Here is a 24,999-nt window from a genome sequence, read left to right on the forward strand (position 1 = left end):
ACGTGCGGCCTGAGCAAGTGAGCCCAAGCCTGGGCTCCATGAGGCCAGCACCTCGTAGGCCCGTGACCGTGGCCGACGAGACGGGAACCCCATTGCAGGCTTGTCCCCGCCCCTCCAGGGGTCCCGGCAGTATGTCCCCGCGGAGGGGGGCTATCCTGTCCCCTTTGCCAGGGAGAAACTAGTGGACGGTAACCAAAGTCCACCCAGGGCCTGGCCCTGAGGCAGGCCTGACCGAGAATGCAGGACTGCCCCGGGGGCGGGGGGCTGCCGGGCTAGACCCCACTGCTGCCCGGTGCCCACCACGGCGGAATCACCTGGGGTTGCTGAGAACCTCAGGCCTGGAGGAGCCAGGTCGCTTCTCTTCGTCTTCCGCCTCTCCCTCCTCACTGTCCTCACTGTTGTTAACACCACCGTTGTTTCGTACAGACACTCGTTCTCAGCATGGGCCGCAGGTCCGTTTCCGGGGTCTGCAAGAGCGGACGTCCGCTGCGTGCCCAGGGCCCCGCCCTGTCCTGGCCTGGGGAAGGGGCCCTCTGCCTCCGTGCACCATCCTAGGCAGGCGTGCTGGGAGGGTCACTGTGGGGACCTGGTAGGTGCTGTGAGCACGTCGCAGAGGTGCCACCATCCCCCACTCCTGGGGGACAGAGCAGAACTGGGTAGCCCAGGTCCTTGGTCAGCTGGGTCCACCTGGGGCTTGTTGCTGAGGCCACTGCCACCTGCTGGTAGGCCCTAGTACTGCAGGCAGGGGTGCCCTCCCAGCCCCCACTTCCTGTCTCCAAAGCCTGGGGAGGGCCCCACCAGTTCCGCTCTCACAGACGTGGCTGGGACCTTAAAATTCACAGAGACATGGCCTCCCTACCGTCCGAGCCACCCTCTCAGGGCGCACCGTTCACTGAATCTACACTCAGAGCGCTGCGCAGCTGTCCTCACGTCGGTGAGAACGTCCTCATCACCCCAAAGGGAGCCACGCCAGCCTCCTTGCTGCACCCCCAGATTCCCCAGGTCGGGGCTGTGGGTAGAAGCGGAAGCACAGAGCCTTTCTGTCCGACCGCTTTCGTCAGCACCGTGTTCCCAGGGCTCCTCTGGGTCCCACGCAGAACGTCTCTGCTCTTTGGGGCCAACTGCTATTTACGGATGGAGAGAGTGCACTGCGCGATCCGTCCACCCCGTGATGGACGTTCGGGGCGTTTTCGCTCTTTGGTGACCAGGAACAGCGAACACTCGTGGGCAGGCTCTCACGGGGGTGTGTTTTCCATTCTTTTGGGGATACGCCTCGGGGTGGCACTGCCGGCCCCTGGGTGACTCTGCGGGTGACATTTGGAAGAACCGGCCCACCCCTGCGTGTCCTGCCTGTCCTGGGCACCCTGTAAGGACGTAAGGAACCCGAGAGAGCTTGGGACCAACCCTGATGTGCCCCTTAAGAAAACTGCTCTACCTCTATGAGCCTCAGTTTCCTCGCCTGCCAGAAGTCATGAAAGAGGGTAGCAGAGGCCACCGGGGGCCCGCCCACACCCCCTGACCCTCACTGTCCAGTGCACTTGGACCCTAGAGCTTCCCCCACTCCTGCCGGGCTCCTGCCCCGGGGGGTGGGCAGAAGTCCCTGGAGGCAGCAGCTGTGAGCAGCCCTCCACCAAAGATGTGTGTGGTTCGAAGGACACAGGCCAGGCGCCTCGCCCCTCAGGTGGGCCCCGGGGCGGGGGGTGGGCGGCAGCAGCTGCGCCATTAACTAGATAATTACAGATTGCGTGGGTACCTGTGGACAAAATAACAAGGCATCGTGAGAAAAAATAAGAGGGACCCAACTTTGGGTAGGAGGGCCTCAGAAGTTCTCCCAGCGGCGGTGGCACCTGTGGAGTGAAGGTGGCCGAGTGGTCAGCCAAGAGAAAGCAGCAGATGGCTGGTCCTGGGGCAGTGTAGCGGGGGACAGGGTGAGGGATGGGGTGGAGGTGGCCGGGGAGCCTGGACACGTGTCCTGGCACAGAGGCCACTCTGGAAAGCACCATCGAGGCCCCCCGGTGTTTAGAGGGCCGCCGGTAGGCTTGCCTGAGATGAGAATTTGAACTTGCCCATGAACTTGGCTCTTGCCTGGTGAGGGTGCCTGGAGGGAGGAGGTCAGAGAGAAATGTGTTGCAAAGGAAAAAAAGCCCCCATCCTGAGAATCAGACAGACAGGGTGGTTTCCGTGACAGCCTCTTGTGCTGACCCGTTCTGCCATGTCCCCCAAGAACTCCGGGGGGTGGAGGCCAAAGCTCCGGGTGGCTCTGCTCCCCTTGGAGAGCCCAGGAGGCCTGCCTCGCCTGGTCTGGGCGGCCTGGCCTGGCGGCGTGCTCTGCTGAGGCTGCGGGCATGGTGGAGGAAGGGCCATCGAACCAGGACTGGCCCTGAAGGAGACCCGAACCCCAGGGCCTGTGATCCTGAACACCCCCCACCACGGAGCCAGGTCTTCCCCTGCCCCACCTCCCGCACCGCCGGGCCCCCAGCCCTTCAGTCGGGGCCTTTCCACGTCCCCGTCCGGCTCTCCAGGTGGATGAGGATGCTGTCATCTGGATGGCGGCTGGGCACTCGTTCTCAAGAACAGGGTCCTCGTGGCTGTTGCCACCATCATCCTCACTAACAGGGCACAGCCCCAGTTTTCTCTGAATTCCTCCAGGTCGCTCTCCCACCCTGCAATCTGGAGCCGTGCCGCTGTCACCTGTGAGGCCGTGAGCCCCTGGTGAACAGGGACAAGCTGCTCACCTGTGTAGCTGCCTGCCTGGCAGGAGGTCTGGTATCTGGCCGGCCCACGCTCAATGGGCGGGTGGCTGGGTGGCTGGGTGGTAGATGGATGTTTGGGTGTTTGGATGGGTGGTTGGATGAATGGATGGATGGGTGGGTAGATGGATGGATGGTTGGATGAATGGATGGATGGGTGGGTGGATGGATGGATGGGTGGGTGGATGGATAGATGGTGGATGGATGGATGAATAGAGATGAAAGGATGGGCGGAGGGAGAATTGCAGTGCCATTCTCCTGAATTGTACAAAAGGCAGATAAGTGCATTTATTTATTTTATTGACAAAAATAAACGAACTTTTGAAATTCCTAACTTTGAACTGGACTTCCCAAGGCACAGGATCTCCCAGAAGTGCCCAGCCCCCCTTCCGTGCTCCCTGTGTCCCCCGCACTTTCCATTGGTTCCCCCCCCTCCTGATGAGATCCCTGAGGAACAGGTTCCTGGGGATGCGCGCTCTGTTCCCGGTCTCCCAGATCTTTCTGGAAGAAGTAAAGCCCATCCTCTCCCTGCTCCACTCACGGCTGGGAAGCTATTATTTATAGACCCTTCACCCCTCAGCGTATCCTAGCAACCACCGTGGGAGCCCACGGACAGATGGGGAAACTGAGACCAGGGAGAGGCTGAGACTGGTCCTGGGAGCGGCAGAGGCCGGGACTGGGTCCAGCGCTGGGCTGCCTCTCCTTCCAGACCCAGCTCTGAGGTGCGGACCGCAGCCCCGCGGCCGTCCAGCTGCTGCAGCCTGGCAGGGGTCGGGGTCAGCCCAGGGGGCTATATCCGGCTCGGCCCTGGAATGCAGCCCTGCCAAGGTCATCCTTCAATGGGTGGGTGCTAATTATAGACCTGCTTGCTCATCTTTCCAGGTCCCCCAACCCCCGGGGGGGTGGAAGGTCTCTGAACCTGCCCAGGGGCTCAAAGGCCCGCTCCGAGCAGCTGACGCCCAGCCACCCAGGGCCCGCCCGGTCTTCCCCATCGGAAGGGCCCCTCAGGCAGGGGCTCGGAGCTGGGCAGTGGGGCCCGGTCTGCTGACCTCACGCAGGCAGGGCCACCTTCTCCTGGGGACAGGGGCGGCAGAGGGGCAGGTGTGGGGAAGCAGAGCCCGCCCTCGCCAGCTCCCGGAAGGCGGGGTGACTGGCCGGCCACTCCCGAGACACTCTTTAGAGAAGTGTGCTCAGCACTGCTCACGGAGCAGTTCCGACACTTTGCCTGTCTGCTTCTGAAGGAAAAGGCACCCAACCCTCCGCGTAGGCTGTGCCCATCTTGTCCGGCGCTTGGCCCATTTATCCATTTTTCCAGTGCGTGATGCCGCGGCACGGAGCCCCCACAGTGTCCTGTGGCCACCGCCCACCAACGCCGTCTGAGGACTTCATCTTCCCAGGGACCTTGTCCCCACCAAACCCTTGCCTCCTGCCCCGCCCGAAGCCCCCATTCCCACCATCTTTCTTTCTGCCCAAGAACTTGGCTCCTCCAGGGGCCTCCTAAAAGTGGAGTCACAGAACTTCTCCCTTGTGACTGGCTTAATTGTCCCCAAGGGTGAGCCACATGGCCGCAGGTGTCAGAGTCCCCTTCCTGCGTAAGGCTGGACAATGGTCCACTGTGCCGATGGGCCGTGTTTTGCATCCACATCCAACCGCTGACGGACATGGTGGGTTCCCCATGTGGCCAGTGTGAACAGCATGGTCTCACACGCGTGTGCACACATCTCTGGGAGCCCATTTTCCGCACACCTCGGGGGCCATTCCCAGAGGTGCCGCTGCTGGGTCACACGCTGGGCCCAGACCCACAGGGAGGCAGGTGGCTTTGGGGTGACCCCGCCCACCCTCATTGTTGCGGAAGCAGGTGGAGGGGGCAGGGAGGTCACCTGGACCATCCAGGAGGGGCCCCTGGGCCTCCCAGCGACCACGTTGCTGGTCAGCAGGTGGAGCACAGCAGGACATTGGCCATGTCACTTCCCCACAGACCGGACTCGGCACAGGCCCTCCCCCTGCAGCCGGCCCAGGCACCCGGGAGTCCGGGGATGGGCCCCCCAGGAGCCAGGCACCTTAAACCGGTCAGGCCTCCTCCCGAGCCTCAGCTTCCCCGGCTGGGCGCTGGGCGTGACCGTGGCCCGCAGCGCCCTGCTAAGTGCTTTCAGGCTCCAGCCGTCCCCGGAGTCCTGAGCAGAGGCCGTGACCTGCCACCGGGCTGTGGGCACCGCATTCCTCCAAGTGCTTCAATCTGACACCAAAGGCTTCTTCCCTTTGGGCTTCATTTTCTTTTTAAAAAGATTTTATTTGTTTATTTTGAGAGAGAGGGGACGGGAGGGAGAGAAACAGCAATGTGTGGTTGCCTCTCGTGTGCCCCCTACTGGGGACCTGGCCCACAACCCAAGCATGTGCCCTGACTGGGAATCAAACCGCTGACCCTTCGGTTCGCAGGCCAGTGCTCAATCCACTGAGCCACATCAGTCAGGGCGGGCTTCGTTTTCATGCGTAAAAACCAAAAAGCTGGTTTGGAGGGAGTGGCCAGGGCTCAACAGCAGTCATGGACAGGGACAGCAGTGCGGGCCTCTTTGGACTCCCTGTGGCCCTGTCCTTGGCACCCTACCTCTGGACTGACCTCAGCGGGGACAAGAGAGGGGAGGCCCCGGCCACACCCCTCCCCTGGGCCCCGGTGCCTGGCGGCTGCTCCCTCCAAGGTCCAGAGGAGAGGGCACCCCGCGCTGCCCTTTGACCCCCCTGGGCTCGCCCCGGCTGACCCCGCCCACCCTCACTGTCGGGGAAGCAGGTGGAGGGGGCAGGGAAGGTCACAGACGGAGAGGCGCTCGGCTCCCTGTTGGCTGTGGACTCCAGACAACACTGCCGCTCTCTGAGCCCCATGTTCCCAGGCAAAGACAGAAATGCCCTTCACATCTGAACACAGCGGGTCGGCCCAGACTCTGCGGGCCTCAGAAGCAGATACATCCACATAAAAACTGCAAGCGTGTCCCCTCAGACTGCGCTATCATCTATTAAGTAACAAGCAGAATAACAGGCTTTAATGTTCCGATCACACAGTCCCCTGCAGGGTCCCACGGCTATACTCGGGGAGCCACCTGGCTGGTGGGGACCTCGAACTCGGCTGGCCTTCCCTGTGGACGTGGATGGGGCTCCTGGCTAGCGCCGCCCACAGGGCCTTCCTTCGAAGCATCGCCCCCCCCAGCTCTGCCTCCGGTCCCAATTTGACTGGCACTTGCCCGAGGAAACCAGGAGGGGCTGGGGATCCGTCTGTCACCCCCAAAGGAGCCACCAGCGCAGGAGCAGGAAAGGGGGAGGGAGGAGTGAGGAGTCAGTCACGGGGAGCTGCCCAGCCGTGACGGTCAGCCAGGCTGGACAGTGGACGCCCGGCCGTGCGGCCAGAGCGCGTGAGGCCTCCGCTCCCCGGGGCTGGCGGCTAAGCGCCCCCCTGGCCCCTTTGGCGCTGTCGCCGCCGCCAGGGCTGGGCGCCCTTGCCGGGTGGCCTGGGGGGGCTGCTGCGGAGCCCGGCCCCCCTCTGCAGCAGCCGCACCATCTCGTGGTCCTTGTGGTCCAGCACCCGGGGCAGGAACAGCGAGGACTTCTGCGTGCGGCGCGTCTTGAAGCCCCTGCGGGGCCGGCCCTTGCCGTTGACGGACACGTACCACAGTCTCTCGGCGCCCGGCTGCCGCTGGGCCCCCGGCCCGCTGGGCCCGGTCCGGTACCGCCGGGAGGCGTACGTGTTGTAGCCCAGCTCGTGGATCCGCTCCACAAACTCGCACTCGGCGTTGTAGTTCTCCTGGGAGGGTGGGGCAAGACGCGCGGTCAGCGGCCCGGGAGGCCACCGGACGCAGGACGAGGGTCCCAGGGACAGCTTCCTGTTTGCCGCCCCCACCTGTCTGCGCCCGGCCCAGACCCACGCACTGTTGGCTCTCCACACCGTTGCCTGGGCTGGGCCTCACCTTCCTCCCACCCGTGTCTGGGGAACTTGGCCTTTGGGACTCCGCGAGAGCATCCTTGCCTCCCCGCCGAGGTTTCCTGAGCCCCTGGGAAGAGTGGCTCCCGCTGCCTCCCCTCGGGGTTCTCCAGTCTCCCACGCCCCTCCACGGCCCGCCCGACCTGCCATTGAGGCTCGGTCCCCACTGCAGTGCCCAGAGCCACCTCCCCCCTTCAGGCCTCTCCTCCCTGAACTACAAGGGGCAGGGCTGGGCACAGGGGAAGGCGGGCAGTAGGACCCGGCCACCCAGCAGGAGCGAGAGACCCTCGGGGTCTGTCCCTGAGTGCAGGTGGCCCTGCAGCCCACTCTTGAGTCCCGGGCTGGTGGGGACCAGACCAGGAATTCGGCAACGGGTGACTCGGAAGGACTCAGGAAGCAAGATGTTTCAGCAACAATGCATGGGTGGCGGTGGGGGTGGGTGCAGCTGACTTGGGGGGGCGGCCTGCCTGTCCCTATAAGCCCCGCCCATCTCTGTTCTTCCTCCTACAGGTGGAGGCTCAGAGCTCGGGTGCTCAAGACCAACCTCCACACTTCACAGGTGGGGAAACTGAGGCCCATTTCCCCACCTGATCTGGGCAGTGCCAGATCCCAGATCACAAGGGGTAAGGTGCCATCTTGGCCAGCGCCCGACCCCTGCCTGGTGGGGGCTCAGGGCAGACTTGCCCCACCCCCGAGCTCTGTCCCCGACGCCGGACTGTGACTCTTGTCCCATCCTCCGACCTGAAGAAGGGGCGTCCACAGGGCTCAGACCCACCCTCCAGGAAGTCAGAGGCTGAGATACCTCTTTGCTGAGACACCCGGTGGGGGCTGGGGGTGGAGGGAACCATCTGAATAGACACAGTCCTGTGGGCCTTGGACAGCAAGGGGCTCAGGCCCTCCTGTGGGGGCTCTTGGGGAGCTGAACACCCTGTTGCACCTTTTGGGGGCTCCCAAGGGTGCAGGGAGGGCAATGGGCGGGCATGATGCAGGTGTCAGGAGAAAGTCAACTGGACACTGTCCCCAGGGAGGTGACATTTGGAGAAGGTCCTTAGGGAGGGGTAGGCTGTCCAGTGGACAGCTTTGGGGACAGGATGGTTCCATGCAGAGACAGGGTGGCTGAAGGCATGGAAGAAGGGCGGGTGGGTGGCTTGTTTTGCAGGACTGAGGGGGGGCCAGAGCCGGGAGGGGCTGAGTCACAGAGTGAGGGTGCGGGGGTGGAGGCAGAAGGCGTCTGGGCCGCTGCTCTGGGGGTGGAGCTGTGGCACCTGAGTGATGATTGTGGGCAATGGGGCGGTCCTGGAGGCCCCCGTGGAGTGGGTTTGCATTTTAAGACCAGGGAGGTCCACCCACAAGGGGTGGAGGGCGCTGCTGAATGAAGGAAGGAACGCCAGATGGGAGAGAGGGAGGGTGGGCAGATGGATAGGTGGATGGATGGATGTGGACAGATGGAAAGGTGGACGGACGGACGGATGGACAGATGGACTGGAGGAGGATGAGTCTGGAGGCCAGCAGCCCTGTCCCAGGTTGCTGAGATGCCAGCCTGAGTCATGAGGGTTCCGGCAGAGGGGATTTGGCGGGAGGCGAAGGGTGCGGATGCAGAAGAATTCAGGGCTAGAGCCCAGGACTGGGTGTGGTGCTGGGTCAGCCGGCGTCCACCGTGGCTCCCGGCCGGCTGTGGGCTGGAGTGAGTGGCTGGGGGGCAGCAATCTTTAAAGGGGGGCATTCAGGGAGCTGCTCCACCCTGTTGGGGCGTGCTGTCCTGTGTGCTGTTGGGGGTGACCTCTAACTAAGAAGGGAGATCAGGGCTGGAGCTGGGGGCTGTCAGGGTGCAAAGGCCACCGAGCCACAGAAGTGGATGAGGTGGCCTGGGAGGTGAGGAAGAGATGAGGGCACCCCACAGCCAAGAGGCAGGGCAGCGGGCACAGCACTCACAGGCTGGCTGGTGGCGCCCGGGGCGGGGGTGTGGTGCGGCACCTGGCTGCCTTACCTCCAGGTTTCTGCAGGGCAGGGAGCCTTTCCTGCTGGTGCTTTGGAAAGTTCCGCACCTTCTAGCTAGACCTCCTGGCTGCTTCCCGGTGAGGCCAGGACCCTCTCTTTCTCCTTCCCCAAAGCCAACGCCATCAGCTCTTGGGGACGGAAGCTCAGCTCACACTTCGTTCTGTCCCCAGAGCCTGGGCCTGGGTCGCCCATAAAAGCAATGGCAGTAGCCTTAGGCTTCCCCTCTCAATTCAGCCTTCCCGGCCCCTCTGTGGATGTCCCCGGTGTGGCCAAGAGGCCCTCAGCGGCCATGAGTGCAGGCCAGCAACACCTCCTCCCTGGGTGTCCCCTCCTCTCAGGAACAGAAAGCCAGCTCCCCTGACGGACACCAGGGTACGGCACTGAGGGACTGGAAAGCCACACTCCACCTCTAGAACAGCTCGGACAAGACCCCGGGCGGAGGGCAGGCCCTGTGGACGAACCGCCGCTGCGGCTTGAGAGGCAGGGAGCCAGAGGGGCCCCCCGCCCGGACGAGGCCCCACCCAGGGGCCCCTGCGTCAGAGCACGGCAGAGGGGCGCATTCCAGCCCTCTGCATTTCCTTTTGCAAAGCGGTTGAGCATCTGTGACAAAAGAATCAGTTTACAGGCGGGTTTTCCTGTGACCCCTCTCGAGGGTGATCCGCCCGACTTCAAAGGGGTGAAATGGTGCGTTTCCCCTGCAGACCCACAGCGGAGGAAGGGGTCTGCGTGGGCGCGACCCTCGGGGCTGGGGCCGCGTGGGCCGGCTACCGGAACGAAGCCCCTCTTGCTGCCTGAGAAAGCACCGGCCGGTGTGCGTGCAGGGACCAGGGGGAGGCAGGTTTCCCGGTGCCGTGTATTTCACTCCCCTCCCGCCCACAGCCCCAGGGCCCAGGCGGAGGGCACGCTGGGTTCCAGCCTGTGCTCCTGGGACTCAGGTCCCATCTCCCTTCCTCTGGGTCCCCTCCTAAGAACTATCAGCCGGCTCCTTCCACCCCTGGGGAGACCTGGCTTGCACATGCTGCCTCCTCCTCCCTGAGCTCCGGGGAGAGGACTTCTGGCCTGGGCGGGGCTCACACTTGCTCCACCCAAGGGTCACTTGGGTCCCCTTATTCCAGTGGGAACGGCGGTGGGGTGGGGACCACACCTCTGCCCTGCTCCCAACTCCCTCGAGGAACCTACAGGGGAGATGGCGGCCCTCCATGCCCACCCCAGAGAGAGCCTGCACTCACCGAAGCGTAGAGCCGTCCCCTCCTGTTCATGGCCAGGTACCGCCCGGAGAAGAGTCCCTTAATGGCCACAACGCCCACCTCCACCGCCGTGATCTCTAGGATGCCTGGGAAGCGTCGGGAGGGCTCATCACACCTCTGCCTCCCCCGAGCACAGGTCGAGGGCTGAGGGCTGGGCGCCCGCTGGCCCTGCCCACAGCTGAAACCCACACCCGAGGAGGCCGACGTAGGGTGTTCGGGGGAGAGACAGCGATGCCCAGGCGGGAGGCGAAAGGCGGCCACAGCAGAGAAGGTGCCCCAAGGAGAGAAATTCAAACCTGGGGGGTGGGGGAGGGACAAGAAGCTACTATTTCTGCCCCTGTCTCTCCGCCAGGGAGTGTGGCCTGGAAGGACGTGGAGTCAGCCTCGCCAGTGAGTCTCCGGAGACTGCCGGGGTCCAGCGCCCCGCCCGGGACGCACACGCGTGTGTGAGCTGGGATCCGAAGCCGGGCTGCAGGCGCCAGTGTGGGCTCTCTAGCCCCACGGCCCGTGCCACGGTGCCCCGGGGTCCCAGAGCAGGACGGCTGACAATGTCATCCAGGCGCACATGCAGGGTGTCACCCAAGCCCGCTGGCATCGGACCTGGGCAGGAGGTGACGGTCCCGTGCCACCGAAAGGACAGTCTGGCAGGGGACCAGGTGAGAGCCCAGAGCTCACAGAGGAAGCGTGTGGGGCTCAGCCACTCCCCGAGAAAGTCTTGATCTCCCCTAACGCCTTTCCTCCCGGACACAAGTGCACATCTTCTTGGGGGCAGGGAGTGCAACCAAAGGCCCAGGGGTGGGGGGCCTTTGCCCCAGAACCGCTACAAGGGGGTTGGGGTGTGGAGGGACCTCTCTCCAGGGGTGAGTCTCCAAGGGGCCAATCTCAGGGACCAAGAAGCAGCCGCTGGAGACTCTCGGGAGCGCTCAGGGGTGCAGGCAGGCCGGGGACCAGAGAAACTCCCTACTGGATGCTGCAGGACAGGGGGGACCGCAGACAAGCGCCCTCCATTTCCCTGCTGTCTGCGTTGGACACCCCAAGAATCTGGATGCTCTGCGGCTCCAGTGGGTGGACCGGACTTAGGCAGAACCGGGGTGACCTCGGGAAGCAAGTTCGAAGCTCCCGCGGCCGGGTCCTGTGCACGGAGAAGGCCCAGGGACACTCGATCTCTGCCGCGCGGCCCCGAAGAGTCCTCCCAAAACGCCCCCGTAGGGCTGCGGCTGCCCTGGAGGAAGCAGCGGTTTCCCGCTGCCGCCTTACACCCACCACAGGGCGTCCTGTGCCCCGCAGGAGCGGAGCGCACGCCCTGCCCGAAGATGCGGAGGCCTCCGCCATCCTCCCATCCTCTTCACGGCCGCCGGGCCAGACCCCGAACTCGGGGCTCCCCACCGAGCGGAGCGACGGCACCGGCTCCGGCACGGACGTCAGAGGAGCCAAGCGCCAGAGCCGCGCAGGACCGGGGCACGAGCGGAAGACCCTCTGAGCTCCTAACCCGTGTCCTGAGTCAGCTCCCGGCCAGCCGCCCAGAGGCCAAGGGTAGAGACCAGAGGCCGCAGGTTCCACCCGGGGAGAAGACACGGTACTGGTGGCGGCTGCGGTCCCGGGCGGCTATCTTCTGCCCAGAGGTAGCGCGGCGCTTGCCCGCCACCTGGGCAGCCGCGAGCGGGTAGGGCAGAGGGTCGGTGGGGCGCCCGGGGGGTCGACAGGAGGAGGAGAAGTCGTCAGAATAATAAAGAGGATGATAAATGCCTTGTCCAGCGCCTTTTCTACGAAAAACTCAAAGGGCTCGAACTTGTCAGGGCCCCTGACTGCTGCAGTGAGGGGCCCTGGGCCGCCTACCGCCCCCCCCCCCCCCCCCACCAGCCAGCAGGGCAGGGGGCAGGGGCAGATGCCGCGGGCTGGCAGCCGCCCGGGTCCTCTCCGGACGTGAGCCCCACCCTACCCCAGGGCCCCCTCGCGCTCCTCTGGACCCGGAGGGAGGGCAGGGCACCCCGGCGGCCAGCCTCCCTCACGCAGCAGGAGAGACTCACTCTCCGGGCACCTCTGGAGCGCCGAGCCCTCCCCGACACCGCCCCTCCCCGGGACCCCGGCCGCGACACCGCGGGCCGCGCACTCACTGTAGGCGCTGTTCTCCAGGCTGCCGTTGACGCGGCCGCTCGGGTGCAGCTGGAGGTGGTACTTCGTGGCGCAGTAGAGCTTGCGGCGCCGGGGGGCCCCGCCGAGGTGCTCGTAGACGCCACCGCGGCCGCCGGCATCGCGCGGCAGCCGCGTCCCGGGGCCCGCGAGCCAGCCGGGCTCCAGCAAGCTGAGCAGCAAGAGCCAGATCAGGCCCATCGTGGCATCGCGCCCGCCTCGAAGCGGCGGCGGCTGCAGGCGAGCGCGGCTCCCATGGAAGGGGCGGCAGCGGAGCTGGGCTGGGCGCGCGGAGCCGGCTCCCGCGCCAGGCGGTGCCGACTCCGGCTGAGCGGAAAGGGGGGGCGGGGAGGGGAGAAACGCGGGAGGAGGAGGAGGGGAGAGAAGAAGGGGGAGAGAGAGAGAGAATCTCCTTTAATTTTCACCCAGGATCGGGTGAAATTTCCCTTGCTGCGCGAAGCGCTGAAAGAAAAGACGGTTCGGCAACAAAAGGCCGACGTGGTCCCGCGGCGGAGGCGCGGGAGGGGCGGGAGCCCGGGCGCGTGGGCAGCGCGGCGAGCGCTGGGCTCCAGCGGGCAGCCGCCCGCGCACACTCGCCCCCGCGCACGGCCGTCGAGCCGCGGCTCCGCTGCGCCGCGCGCCTCGCGCCCCCGCGCGCCCTGAGGGCTCTGAAAGGTCCCTCCCCCGCCCCGCCCCCGCTCCTTCCCCCAGACCAATTATGCCTCCGAAAATTATAGAGCGAGGCCTCTAGGCAGCCGCCCCGGGCCCTGCCACCCCCTCCCGCCCCCCATCAATCCCCCAGCACAATGGGGGCGCCGCCGCTGACTGATGTCCGCGAAAACAACTTGCGGGAAGTCGCGCTGACGAACGCCCATTGGAGGCGGCGCGTAGTGAAGGGGCCCCGGAGGGCGGTGGCGGAGAGGGCCTGGGCGCGAGCGCGCGTGGGGGACGCCGCCTGGGCTCGTGTCTGCGTCCCCCGGTCCCTTGGGGAGCCGCGGCGCTGTCCTCGGCGGCCCAGGCCAGGTGGACCCGCCGGCCGGCCGAGAAGGGCTTTATTCTGTCTCGCACTCCAACCGGGCAGATCCGGAAGCGCGAGGTTTATAAACGTCGGGGGGTCTCGAAGGGTCTGGTCCCTGCCGCGAGCCGGGTGCAGGGTGGGGGGCCTTGGGAGGAGGACCGGAGAGCCAGCGAAAGGGGCACGAGGCAGGGAGCCCCCGAGAGCAAGGCGCACAGGCAGAGAGAGAGGGCGAAAAGGGAGAGTGTGACCGAGAGGAGAGGAACCAAGAAGCCGAAAAGGAGACCTAGAAAGCCGGGAGTGACCCCCAGAGGGAAGCGGGGGAGTCCGGCGGCCACAGCGAGAGGAGAGGAGAGGGGAGAGACGCGGCCAGAGGGGGGGGAAACGGATCCCCCTGCCTGGTGGGTCGGGGGCAACAGAGCGGATGGCCCCGTGGCCTCGGACTGCCTGCGAGGCCCCCTCTCTCTCTTTGGGACGCCATCGGAGCGGGGCTGCGGATAGAGTGTTTGGAAACGCCACACTCTCACGCTCTTCTCCAGTTCCCCGGCCTCTGTCCCCGCCCCCCCTGCAGCCCCCAGCCGTCAGCCAGCAGGTACTGACACTCGGCCTCCAGCCAGGGGGCTTGCCCGGAGGCAAGGGGGGTGGGGCAGGGGGACAGGGCAGGGATGGAGACTGACCGCGGGGTCCGGTGGCCTAGGCCACAGCCTCGGCTCCAGGTTCAGGGATGAGGTGGGGGGGCGATGCCTGGGGCCCCACATCCCACCACCTACGTCAGGATGTGGGACCTTGTCTTCCCAGGGGAGGGGCAGGCACACAGGCCTTGGAGCTCCCTCCAACTGCAGGAGCCTTGCTCCCCATCTGGACATTTCTCACTACCACAGCCCAACACAGATAGGGTGACGTGTCCTCACGGGCGTGGCCAGTGCCTTGGGGCCCTGGGTGGGGCACCCCCAGGGCATCGCCCCAGTCCCCGGGGAGGTGACTGCTGGTACGTGTGTAGTACCAGGTTCTGTCTGGTCAGAACCATCTGAAGACCAGGCTGCTGACTGCTAGGAGCCCAGACTCTGAATGATGGAGCCTGCTCTTCTGGGGACACAGGACAGCCCCCTGGGGACAGAGCCATGAGGGGGACTTGTCCATCCGGTCACTGCCCACAGACTTGGCCTGAGCCTGCTGGCCACCGGGGTTACCTGTAGAGCATGGAAGGGACACGGCGAGGGCTGTGGGCGCCGTAAAGGCCACTGGCTCTCCTCCCAAGTCAGGCAGGTGCCTCCCGAGACCTCATCAGGAGGAGACAAGATGAGACTTCATGTCCCCGAGGGGAAGAGAGGCAGCGCAACTTGGTGGTGGGGACGGGATCCCCAACCCCCTTCGCTGTACATGCCTCAGCCGCCTCCCTCCCCGGGTCCCATCGGGAAGATTGGAGGAGCCAGCTCAGGGTTTGCAGCCTCCACCTCTCTGAGCTGCCCCAAGGGCGCCCTGGAACTGGGGGAGGGGCTGCCGTAGAGCAGGGCTCTGGGGGTGTCGGGAGGCCAGGAGGGCAGAGCATCTGCTGGCCTCCTGCACTGTTGTGCCTGCCACGCCCGGAAGGTAGCCAAGCGGTGCCTACTCCTAGAATGATGAGTGAATGACCGAACAGACAGATGGACAGATGGCTTGGCCACTGCCTTGCCGTGGGGCCCTGGCCCTGCGTCCCCACTCCTCGTAGGTGAAAGGCCTCCAGTGCAGTGAGGCGGACACAACGAGGCTCCAGTGCAGAGCCCGCCCCATCCGTGGGGGACCTCAGCTATGGGGGCTGTGAGGGTGGCCTGGGGCACTGGTGACAGTGACGTGGGGACAGTGGGCACCCACAGCTGCAGATCCCTCCCAGTGTGACTTTGCCGAGGCAGCAGAGCCCTCTGGGTCCTGTTTCCCCCCGCCCCCCGGAGCGCCCCGGAGCCCCAAGGTGCCGTCTACAAGCCAGAGCCGCTTCCTACCCGTGCACCAGGCCCTGCGGCAGCCCTGCCCGTGGCCGGTGTTGCGGGGGCGCTTGCCTGCCCGCCTGCACCTCGTCCTCTGCCCACGGCTTTGCTCTCCAGGCTTCAGGCCTTTGCCCACCCGGCCACCCACCCACCCAGGCCTTCCTTTCCATCTGAATCCCTCTGACCCCTGTCTTTCCTGGCCCAGGAAGCCCCCTGACACCCCCGAGGGCCTCGGCTTGGCTCCCAAGGGGCTCAGGCTGGGCCAAGGCAGGGGGACCTGACTCCAGGGCAGGGCGTGGCTCTCATTCACAAAATCCTGCTGGGCTGGGCTGGGAGGAGGCGCCCACACAACCCACACACGGTGACCTCCGCCCTCCCCCGCCCCACGGCACCAGGTGGGGGGTGTAATGTGGTAATAGCGACCTTGTTAATTGCTTCCAAATGGTCACTGCAACCATTTGACTAATTGGCCTCTTCCAGACCCCGGCCTGGACACCCCCAGGCCTGGCCCAGCCCACCTCACCCTCAGTCCCGAGACCTCTGGTCTGATGCACCCACCCCCAGGTGGCCTTCCAGCCCTGTCTGGTACCTGGGTCACACCTTGCGACCCCACCTTCGGGCGCTTCCCTTGGAGAGAGAGCTGGGGGAGGGGACAGAACAGAGAGCACTGACCTGTGATGCAGGCCCAGCCTGCCAACAGGGATGCTGGCCCCCGGGCCACAGCCAGGCCTGCAATGGCGGCCGGAGCCAGCGGGACCCGCAGACCTGTGGCAGCCCTGCCCAGCCCTGCCTTACAGGTGTGAAAGGGAGGCCCAGGGACACGAGGAGACCGTCGAAGGCCATCCAGCTGGGAGGCGAGGAGAGGCCACTGGACTCCATCTGGCCTCACCTTGTCCACCTTGTCCTTGGTCCCCAACAGGCTGAGGGTGGGGTCCAGAGCCTGAGCAGCCCTCTTTGCTTTGCCAGGGGCAAAGTTAGAAGCCATGAGCAACAGGGTGGGACTTACGGTTGAATCTCCACACACAGCCAGGGCCAGTCCTTTGCCTGGTAGATGCTTCCTCTGGGTAGACCAGCTGGCCGCCCCACTCCTAAGGGCAGAGTGTGGTCTCGGCTTCAGACGGGAGCCCCCCCCCCGGGTGCAGGGGGCACAGCTCCCTCTTGGGGCTGCTCTGGATGCCACCAGGGAGGCTTCTTTGGTGCCAAGGGTCCCAGGAACCCTGGGCTTGAGCACTGCTGTGCCGTGGACAGCGAGCCCCCCGGATGCAAGACCCCTCTCCTGTCTGTCAGCAGGGCCTCGGGGTGGGCCCAGCTCCAGTGCTATGGCAGGCCCGGGGCACCCGAGGGTGCAGAGGCTCACAGAGGAGGCGGACGAGAGACCGAGAAGGGCTTCTCGTCACCTGGGGGCCTAAGCTGAACCTTTTCCAAGTGAGTATCTAAGAGCTTTATTGAGATCTAACCTGTGTTCCCTTCCACCCACCCCTTTGCAACACAGAGTCCGACGGCTTCAATACAGTCACAGAACCTCTCGGCACCCCGTGGAGGCCGGTCCCCTTAGCTGTCCCCCTACTGCTCCACCCCCCAGTCCCCAGACCACCCTGGAAGGCAACCCAGGTGGGTGGGCAGGGTGACGGCACAGCACAGCTGCTGAGTCGTCCCCACTCCCCTGACAAGGTCTCACAGCCGGTGGCTTACACAGCGGGCACTCACGGTCCCCACCTGAGAGGCTGGGGCTCCAGCCGCGGGGGTCACAGGGCTAGTTGCTCCTGAGGCCTCTCTGCCGGGCGTGCAGGGGACTGTCTCCTCCCTGTGTCCCTGCATGGTCGTCCTTCTGTGTCCATCTGTGTCCTGATGTCCTCCGCTGGTGAGGACCCCTGTCACAAAGCACTAGAGCCCACCCTGGTGGCCTCATGTCACCTCTGTCACCTCTTCCAAGACCGTGTCTCCACCTGCAGTCACCTTCTGAGGTGCTGGGGATCAGGAATGAACCAAAGGATCTGGGGACGCAGCTCGGCCTGTAAGTGCTAAGAGTGCACCCCAAGCCTGCCTATGGGGCGGGCGGGGCGGGTGGGGGTCTGCCGGCCCGACTGCGGCCTGGCAGTGCCAGACAAGGGCTAAGGACTCAGACTGCACCCAGCAGGTCACCCCCTGCCCCAGCCCTGTCCTGGCCTCCACACAGGCTGCTCACTCCGCGTGGGGCACAGGTCGCCCTTCCCTTCTGGAAACCTGTGTTGTTCCTGCCATCCGTGGAACATCACACCTCTCCCACCCCCCCAGTCAGAGTCCCCCACCATTGTCTTGATCCCCAGCAGGGGTCAAGGTTGGCCATCTCCTGTTCAGCCAGTGTGCTGAGGAAGGCAGGCAGGCCCTGTCCGTCCCTGTCCCGGTGCCATGCTGGGGGCGGGCGGTGGGAAACTTGAGCCGGTAGGTGGGAGGCAGGCTTGGAGCTGGAGCTTCGGGGGCTGCCCGGGGAGGTGGGGGCACATCGGAGAGGGCTCTGGGGGCGCTGGCAGGGAGACGTGCCCCAACCCCCATCCCAAGGACTGGCATGCTCCTGGCCTGCGCCGTCACGTCCCCCAGTTTCTCTGCTGCTGCCTCCCCCGAGGTGCCCTGGAAGAGGGGCCGTGTTGGGGGTCTTCCCTAATCCCCCTGCCACAGGGGGCCAGGGGCAGCGGGCCTCGAAGTCGAAGCAGAGCAGCTGGCGTCGGTGGACAGGTGGGCTCTGAGTCAGGGTCTCTCTCCCAGGGGGGGGTTGGATCTGGAATGTTCCAGAACTCCTCAGCCTCCACTGCCTGCACACTCATTGTCTCTCCACCCAAACGCTGTCATCCCAGGCACGGGACGCCTGCCCTTGGCCTTTCCACACCAGGCCCCACGTGCTCTGTCCCCCGGTACAGTCTGAGCTGGGACACCTCCCGCCGGGCCCGGCTCCGGGGCACGCCCACTGCCAGGGAGGAGCGCCCTGGCCCAGCGAGCTGGGTGGACGGCGGCGCTGACCGAGGACACACTTCTCTCTGTGTGGGGGGGCCCAGCCCCACCCTCTCCACAAATCGAAGGCAAGTCCTTCCTATGTGGCTGCCCCAAGACCCCTGATTTTGTGGCTGTGGCCGTGAGGGGGGCTTCTTGGCCACCTGGGCTCGTGCGGGAGGCACCCTTGTGGCCCCAAAGCCACGGCGCAGCCGCGGCGGTGAGGGCCCGGGTCAGGAACCAGCTGTTCGGGTGCACGCTCACTTCGTTAATGAGAAATGGTTCTCCTCCCCCCACTTCAAGAGGCTGGGGTGGGCGCTCACGCCCCACAGACGGACGGATGGACCCGACGGCCCCCCTGCCCCACCCGCGGGTCCCGGGGCTCCCTCTCTGTCTCTGCCAGCTGCCGGGCCGGCGGCCGCTGTTGCCCCCCAGCCTGCCGTGCCCTGTGTTCTTGGCTTGTGCTGCCCCTCCTCAGCTTCGGGGTGAAGGCCATGCCCTGGCCTGCACTTGGACTTGCTCTGGTCCCTGCCACCGCTCAGTCTCCCTCTCCTGCCACCTCACCAGGTTGAGTTGCACAGTCCCCCTGGAGCTCTGCCGTAGCTCGGGGTCACCGGGCTGCCTATCCCAGCCCGGCAGCAACTGTCTCCTCCTGCTCCCATTTTGGGCTTGTCTAGAGTCTTCTTGGTGACCCAGCTGAGCAAGTCCCCACCTGGGAGGGGGCATCCCTGCACCCTTGCCCCTCCTGGACTTCCTGGCTGGGTGAAGGGTCCCCCCACCCCACTCCCTGCATCCACCTTGCACGCCGGCCAGCGGGCCGTGAGGGCCGAAGGAGGCTGGAGCTGCTCCGCATTTCTCTGCTTGCCCAGTGCCCCCCCGGGGCTGGGCCAGCCCCCCTAGATCACGAGTGAACAAACGAGTGAGTGAATGAACGAAACCTCCCAGGAAGCGGGTGGGGACAGCAGGTTCTGACCTGGTGCCTGGTCACCCTGACTCTTTCCCAGGAGCAGCTCTGCCAGGAAAGGAGGCTGCAGCTGGTGGAGGCCCAGGGGGCTGGTCAGACTCTGCCTGCTCACAGTCAAAGAGACAGACTTGTGAGCAGAAAATTCTGTGAGTAGCGCCCCCCGGCGGATGACCTTCGGTGGACATCCCCGCTCTGCACCCGGGCCGCTGAAGTGATGTGCTCGCAGGCAGGCCCTGGGCCCTAAGCCCGCCTCCCAGCTCACACACGAAACCCCCACCCAGCAAGATGAAATCAGGTCGGACTTGGGGCTGACGATGGACAGACAAGCTGGGGGGGGGGCTTAAGCGCAGCCCCCCCCCTCCGCTGGACCCGAGAGGGCACGACAGGGCACAGGCGGCCTTGGCCCTGTCTGCTGGAACCCTGCAGAAGGCAGCTGACTGACCCCCGCGTGTTTCCCTCCTGAATTTTAGATCCTTTTAGCCACAGATGTCACGGGCCGAAGGTCTGGTTCGAGAGGGCTGTCCTCAGGCTGGGACAGTGCTGGTGAGGCTGCTGCCAGGCCGTTTGGCGGTGCCTCGTGTGTCTCCGCTGGGGACTTGCACACAGAGACCGCGAATGTGTCCCAGCCGTGATGGCATTGTCATTACGGGCGACCCGCGCCCTCACAAAGGAGCCCTCCCGGCTCAGCCTGCGCTGGGTGAAGAGGTGCAGGACCCAAGTCGGATGCCTCTGACCTTTGCCCTGAGAAAGTGCAAGGCCACCCGGGCAGACGCCCCAGGAAGGAAGGAAGCGGCTTCCTCATCACGAAGCCTCCGTAAGAATGTCCTCGAAATATCGGAGCTGGCCCAGACTGGCGTGGCTCAGTCGAGTGGACATCGGCCCACAAAGTGAAAGGTTACGGGTTTGATTCCCAGTCAGGGCACGTGCCTGGGTTGCGGGTTCAGTCCTGGGTCAGGGTGCGTAGGAGGGGCAACCAATCGACGTGTCTCTCTCTCAGTTTCCCTCCCTTCCTCTCTCTCTAAAAGTAAATAAATAATATCTTTTAAAAAAAGCATCGGACCTTAGTTCCTTCCACCTGGCCTCCGTGTCTCTGTAAGTCTTCCTCTGGGGTGAGCCTGCGGAGTGCACCTGTGAAGACGGGCTGGGGAGGGTTTGTTCCAACCACTGGCAGCTCATCTGTGTGATTGCAATGGGTCAGACCAGCCCTCCCCGCCCCGCTGGAGCAGTACAATAACCCTAACCTGGAGGCCACACCCCCGGAGGCCACACCCTCCCGGAGGCCACACCCACCTGCAGGCCGCGTTCCCAGCAGGTCTTCCAATGTCGCATACTTTGAGCCCAAAAGGGCCGTTGCCATCTTCAAGACCAGCATCCCAGGCTTGGGCTGTTTCCAAGTGTCTGATACGAGTCCACAGACCCATCCGATGCCCAGCCGATACGGGAATGGCTGTCCGAGGCCACCTGTGAGGTGGAAATAAAGTCGGAGAGTCCTCTATGGTTAACATGTTGCCGTTCGCCCGCCTGTTCTCCTATTCTTGTGCCTATTCTTGCGCGCATGCACTCACCCAGTAGCCAGTGCTCTGAGTCCCAGCTTTGTGCCCGGCCACGCGCCGAGAACACAAGGATGAACGGGACACATTGTTTCCTTGGTAGGAGGTCAGGCGGAGAAGCCAGCAACCTTCTACAGCCGGGAAGACAGCGGGAGACAAAGGTGAGTGATACATTCAGGCTGTTCGGCACGGTGGGGAGTTGGAACTGGCCCGGGCGGGGTCAGGCAGCAGCCTCCTCCCCGCTGGACCCACTCGCTGCTGGGCCAGCGTCGAGTGCCCTCCGCTGCTCCGGATATGTTCAACCGCGCTTCCCCCCAGTGTCCACGTTGGGCCACATCTTCCCTTTCACACCCACTGTCTGCTGCACGACACCTGACACCCGAGTTCTGTGCAAGGACAAGGCAGGGAATGGGAGCTCTGCTCCACAGATGAGGAGACCGCAGCGGAGACAGTGGAGGAGCTGGCAAGAGGAGGACCAGGCCGGGAGGCGCCTGCGGGGGCGGCCATGCCCGGAGGTGAAGGGATGGTGAAAATCCACTTACTGGAGCGCCGGCTACACAGGGGTCCTCCGGGCATCTTATAAATATTAACTCACTTAATCCTCACACGGTCCTCTGGGTGAGGGCTATGGGAGCCCCCTTAAAAAATTAAAAAACGGAGACACAGAGCAGCCAGGCAGCTGGCCGGCAGGGGCCCCGCGCCCAGCCAGGACTCAGAAGTTTTGTGAAAACCAGGAGTTGTAGGGCGCCAAATCTGGGTCGTAAGGGGGCTGAGTCACCTGGGTGATCTGATGTTTTACCAAAAAACTCTAAATGAGATGTGATGCACGAGCGGGTGTGCTGTCGGGATGAAGCTGCCGATCCCCAGTTGCCCATGGCTGCGGCCTTCGCAGTCACCAGAATAGTTTCCGTGGAGGGATGTTCAAGCTTCACACCAAATCTGATGCAGATCCGTTGCTCCACTCGCTCAGTCATTTTGAATGCGACGGCCACACAGCACACATGCTCACTCAGCGGCATCCACCACCCCCACTGACCGGGACAGTGAAGCCGTCATTGTTCGCACAGGCTCGTTCCGTCCACTCTCCTCGGCTGCCAGGTGACATCGATGGTGTGTAAACTGCTCTCATTATAGCAACAGTGGCTGGACTTTTCTGGACAGACCTCATGCTTCGTGGGGTTTCTCTGGTGACAGGCCCCTCAGAACAGCCCCCCGGGTAGTGAACATGGGAACAATGTCAGGCGCTCTGACTCTTTAACCCCTGCAACACCGAGGGCGGTGCCCTCCGGCACCTGTCCTTTGCAGGTGAGGGATGAAGTGCAGGGAAGGTTAAGTGACCAATCACCGGGCAGTGGCTTTCTATGTGTTTGGGCCAGTCCGGGACTCCGCCACCTCCCTCACCAGTGGTCACCCCCGGGGCACAGCGGACCCCCCCAGAAGAGCTCACAGCAGCTGAGAAACGTCCCACTAAACACCGCGGCAATGAAAAGAACAAAAAGGTTGACTTTCATTCTTAGAGTTATTTCAAAGGAAACTTCACACCCTTTTCAAGACTAAGACCAACCACACCACGTGCCCTAATTAAAATGTGACTAAGAATAAGTCCAATAAGGGGCTTCCAGGCAGGTGGCAGCGCCAGTGAATGCGGAGCTGTGGCATCCCGTGACCACATCCGGACCACAGACTACAGAAGCACCTTCGTGCAGAACCGCCTGGCACTGAGCTGAACAGAAGTCCTGCATCGAAGGATATAAAGAAAAAGCCACACCGAGACCGGTCGGAGGGGCAGAGACCTGGACCGGGCTGGTCTCACACCCACATGTGGCTGGCAAAAGTCGGGGGAGCCCTGGCTGGTGTGGCTCACTTGGTCGGAGCATCGTCCTGTGGTCCGGGGGGCGGGGGGGTAGTGGGTTTGTACTGGAGGCAACTGATTGATGTTTTTCTCACATGATGTTTCTCTCTCTCTCTCCTCCCTTTCCCTCTCTCTAAAATCAGTAAATATGTCCTGGGGGGCAGTTAAACCCCCCCAAATTATGATCTCGGGCGGTTCTGTGGGTCGGCAGTCTGGATGCACGTCTTGCTGGTCCAGCCCGGGTCTGTCCTGCGGCTCGTTCCGTCAGACAGTTCCACTGGGGCTGGGATCCCAGAGAGCTGCGCCCCCACTGGGCCTGGTCTGTGCTGGGTCTAGGCTGGGGCCCTTCCTGTCCCCTCCAGACACCAGCAGCCAGTCCTGACTGGAGGCCTCACACGGTCTCAGAGCCGCATCCCAAGGCGACAGAGTGGAGGCTGCCAGCCTGCTGAAGACCTTGGACTTGTTACCTCTCATCCATATAGCACATTGTGTAGGTGGAAACCAGTCCTAGGCCTGCCCAGATTGCGGGGCAGTGGGGGGGCGGAGTGGGGAATAGGCCCCACCTCTTATGGGTGGAGCTTCAGAGGCTCCTGGCAAAGGGTTGTGGCTGCAGGGACTGCAAAGCTGAGGCCGCCCCTTTGCGTGCAGTCCGTCCCGTGCACCCTCCTGGGAAGGGGCCGTGTGTGGGCCTGCCTCATCCAAACCTGGGTAAACGTATGCACAGGGTCTAGTGTGCAATTTCAGGTGCTCACCATCCTCGTTTGTGGCCCATCCATGGGACCCCATCTACTCCGGCAGCTCCTCCCGGGCTGCTCCGCCTGGTGTCAGGGTTGCCGGCGGTGGGAAGGCCGAGCCAGGGCTGGTGCAGAGCCTCCGGTGCTCCCCGGGGATGACGTCCCAGCCCCCAGTGTGGCGTGGCAGGCAGCCCCACACTCGGGGGGCAGCATCGGCCCTCGTCCTGGCTCTTGGGCTCCAGGGGTCAGGAAGCTGACCGGACACAGGACAGAGGCTGCTTTCTTCGTCTCCATGTCTGGGGACCCGGCTGGGGAGACGGGAAGCTGGCTGGGCCCCAGATGTACCTGGCGTCTGGATGGGGGTCACCGGCGAGGTCTGCGGAGGGGGCGCCAGGGTGCAGCCCCACTGTGCGCCCTGAGCTTCTCCCCACGCAGCCGGTGACTCTTCAGGGGTTTCCCAGGGCAGCACCGGGCAGCAGCCGCTGTGCCTTCCCTTTTTTTACTGTTTTGTTACTGAGGCATCGTCGACAAATGCTGTTGCATGTACACAACGGGTGGAATGTGATGGCTTGACGTGCGAGCACGCTGTGGAATGATTCCCGGGATCCGGCGGTCAGCCCTCTGCCCTCACCCGGGCAGCTCTGTGTGTGGTAAAGACGCTGACGGTCGCCACGCCGTGCACTGGAGCCTCAGCACCGCTCTGTCATGGACACGCAGCCCCCGATGCACCGCCTCTCCTGCCCTCAACGGCGGGCAGGTGGCATCGCTCCCGCCGGTTACAGGTGGGCACCGCCTTCCCGGATCCAACACTGTCTGTCTGCCTCCAGAAGCCGCTTTGGAGCCAGGCGTGCGCCTCCGAGAGCATCCCCTGGTCTAACAGGTGGGCCTTTGGCCTCACGGACAGTGTGCCCCGGACTCCTTCCTCCCCAGGCCTCCCCAACTGTGGACGCCCAGGACCGCGCGGAGTCCTCCGTCCCCCCCCAGGGCGTCGGCACCTCTCCTCACAGAGATGCGAAGGGACCGGCCCAGTTCGCTCTGCCCCCGGGAGGAAGTGCCGAGCCTGTGACCCTGAGCCAGCACCCGTAGCACTGGGCTGTCCTGCTTCCAACCAACCAGACGCCAACACACACCCCTGCGGACACAGAAGCGGTCCGTGGGGGTCACGTGCCTTGAATGGCCGGGCCTCACTGCTCACCCTTTTCACAGAACCCCATTTGGTCCTCCAGCACCCAGCCGGTCAGCTCGGTCGGACCGGTGTGGACAGGGTGGACCCAGCCCTGCAGAGCAGGTGCTGGAGGCGAAGGCCGGCTCCACAGCCCAAGGCTCCTGGCAGGCGGCTCCTGGCTGGCCTGGCCTCGCGCCCGGCATCACTGGACCGTCCTGCATGACACCCGGCAGCGGAGAGATGGGACGATTTAAAAACGCGGAAAAACCGACCAACCCCAGACGAGTCTTTCTATGCTACAGACCCTCATGTGCCTTGTGAGTGCCGGGTGGCCATTCATCTCTCACCTTCACCGTGCCCTGAGGGGACCACTCCACAGTGAGGAAACCGAGGCACAGAGGGTGTCACAGTCTCGTCCCTGTTTATTCCCACCCGCACCCTGAACGACTCATAGGCAAGCGTGGCAGCCGAGGGAAGCCCATCCCCACCCTCGCTGCCTCATTCCCACGTCTAGTCTCTGCGTCCATGTGGCAGGCCTCCCACCAGGGTCCTGCCTCCCGGTCAGACTCCCCAGTTGCCCGGGTCCCGGAGCACCGGCCCCTCCAGGCAGGCTCACTGACCCTGGGCTACGGGTCCGCCAAGCGGGTCTCTGGCGGGAAACATCTGGCTGGAGCAGCCTCCTGTGCCCGTGGGAAGCTCCAG

At 64.4% G+C, this 24,999-nt stretch overlaps 1 protein-coding gene across 1 annotated transcript; it reads right to left on the reverse strand.

Moving 5' to 3' along the window:
• Positions 1 to 6,180: 6,180 nt before the first annotated feature.
• FGF3 (fibroblast growth factor 3) lies at positions 6,181 to 12,293 on the reverse strand. The gene is made up of 3 exons (XM_037135222.2): positions 12,077 to 12,293; positions 9,945 to 10,048; positions 6,181 to 6,540 (listed from the first exon to the last, which is right to left on the reverse strand). Exons 1-3 carry the CDS (start codon positions 12,291 to 12,293, stop codon positions 6,181 to 6,183), a joined length of 681 nt encoding a protein of 226 aa, XP_036991117.1.
• Positions 12,294 to 24,999: the final 12,706 nt, after the last annotated feature.

The sequence above is a fragment of the Artibeus jamaicensis genome, unplaced genomic scaffold (assembly GCF_021234435.1).
Source record: "Artibeus jamaicensis isolate MK-2021 breed Jamaican fruit bat unplaced genomic scaffold, CSHL_Jam_final contig_3109, whole genome shotgun sequence".
Classification (NCBI taxonomy): domain Eukaryota; kingdom Metazoa; phylum Chordata; class Mammalia; order Chiroptera; family Phyllostomidae; genus Artibeus; species Artibeus jamaicensis.

What these genes read in the sequence shown, in the direction of transcription:
- FGF3 (XM_037135222.2), bottom strand. Translation starts at nt 12,293, where the DNA reads ATGGGCCTGATCTGGCTCTTGCTGCTCAGCTTGCTGGAGCCCGGCTGG. An exon ending in CCTGGAGAACAGCGCCTACA is followed by an intron (nt 10,049 to 12,076) that starts GTGAGTGCGCGG and finishes GACGCTTCCCAG; the next exon opens with GCATCCTAGAGATCACGGCG. An exon ending in GGGGACGGCTCTACGCTTCG is followed by an intron (nt 6,541 to 9,944) that starts GTGAGTGCAGGC and finishes CCACCCTCCCAG; the next exon opens with GAGAACTACAACGCCGAGTG.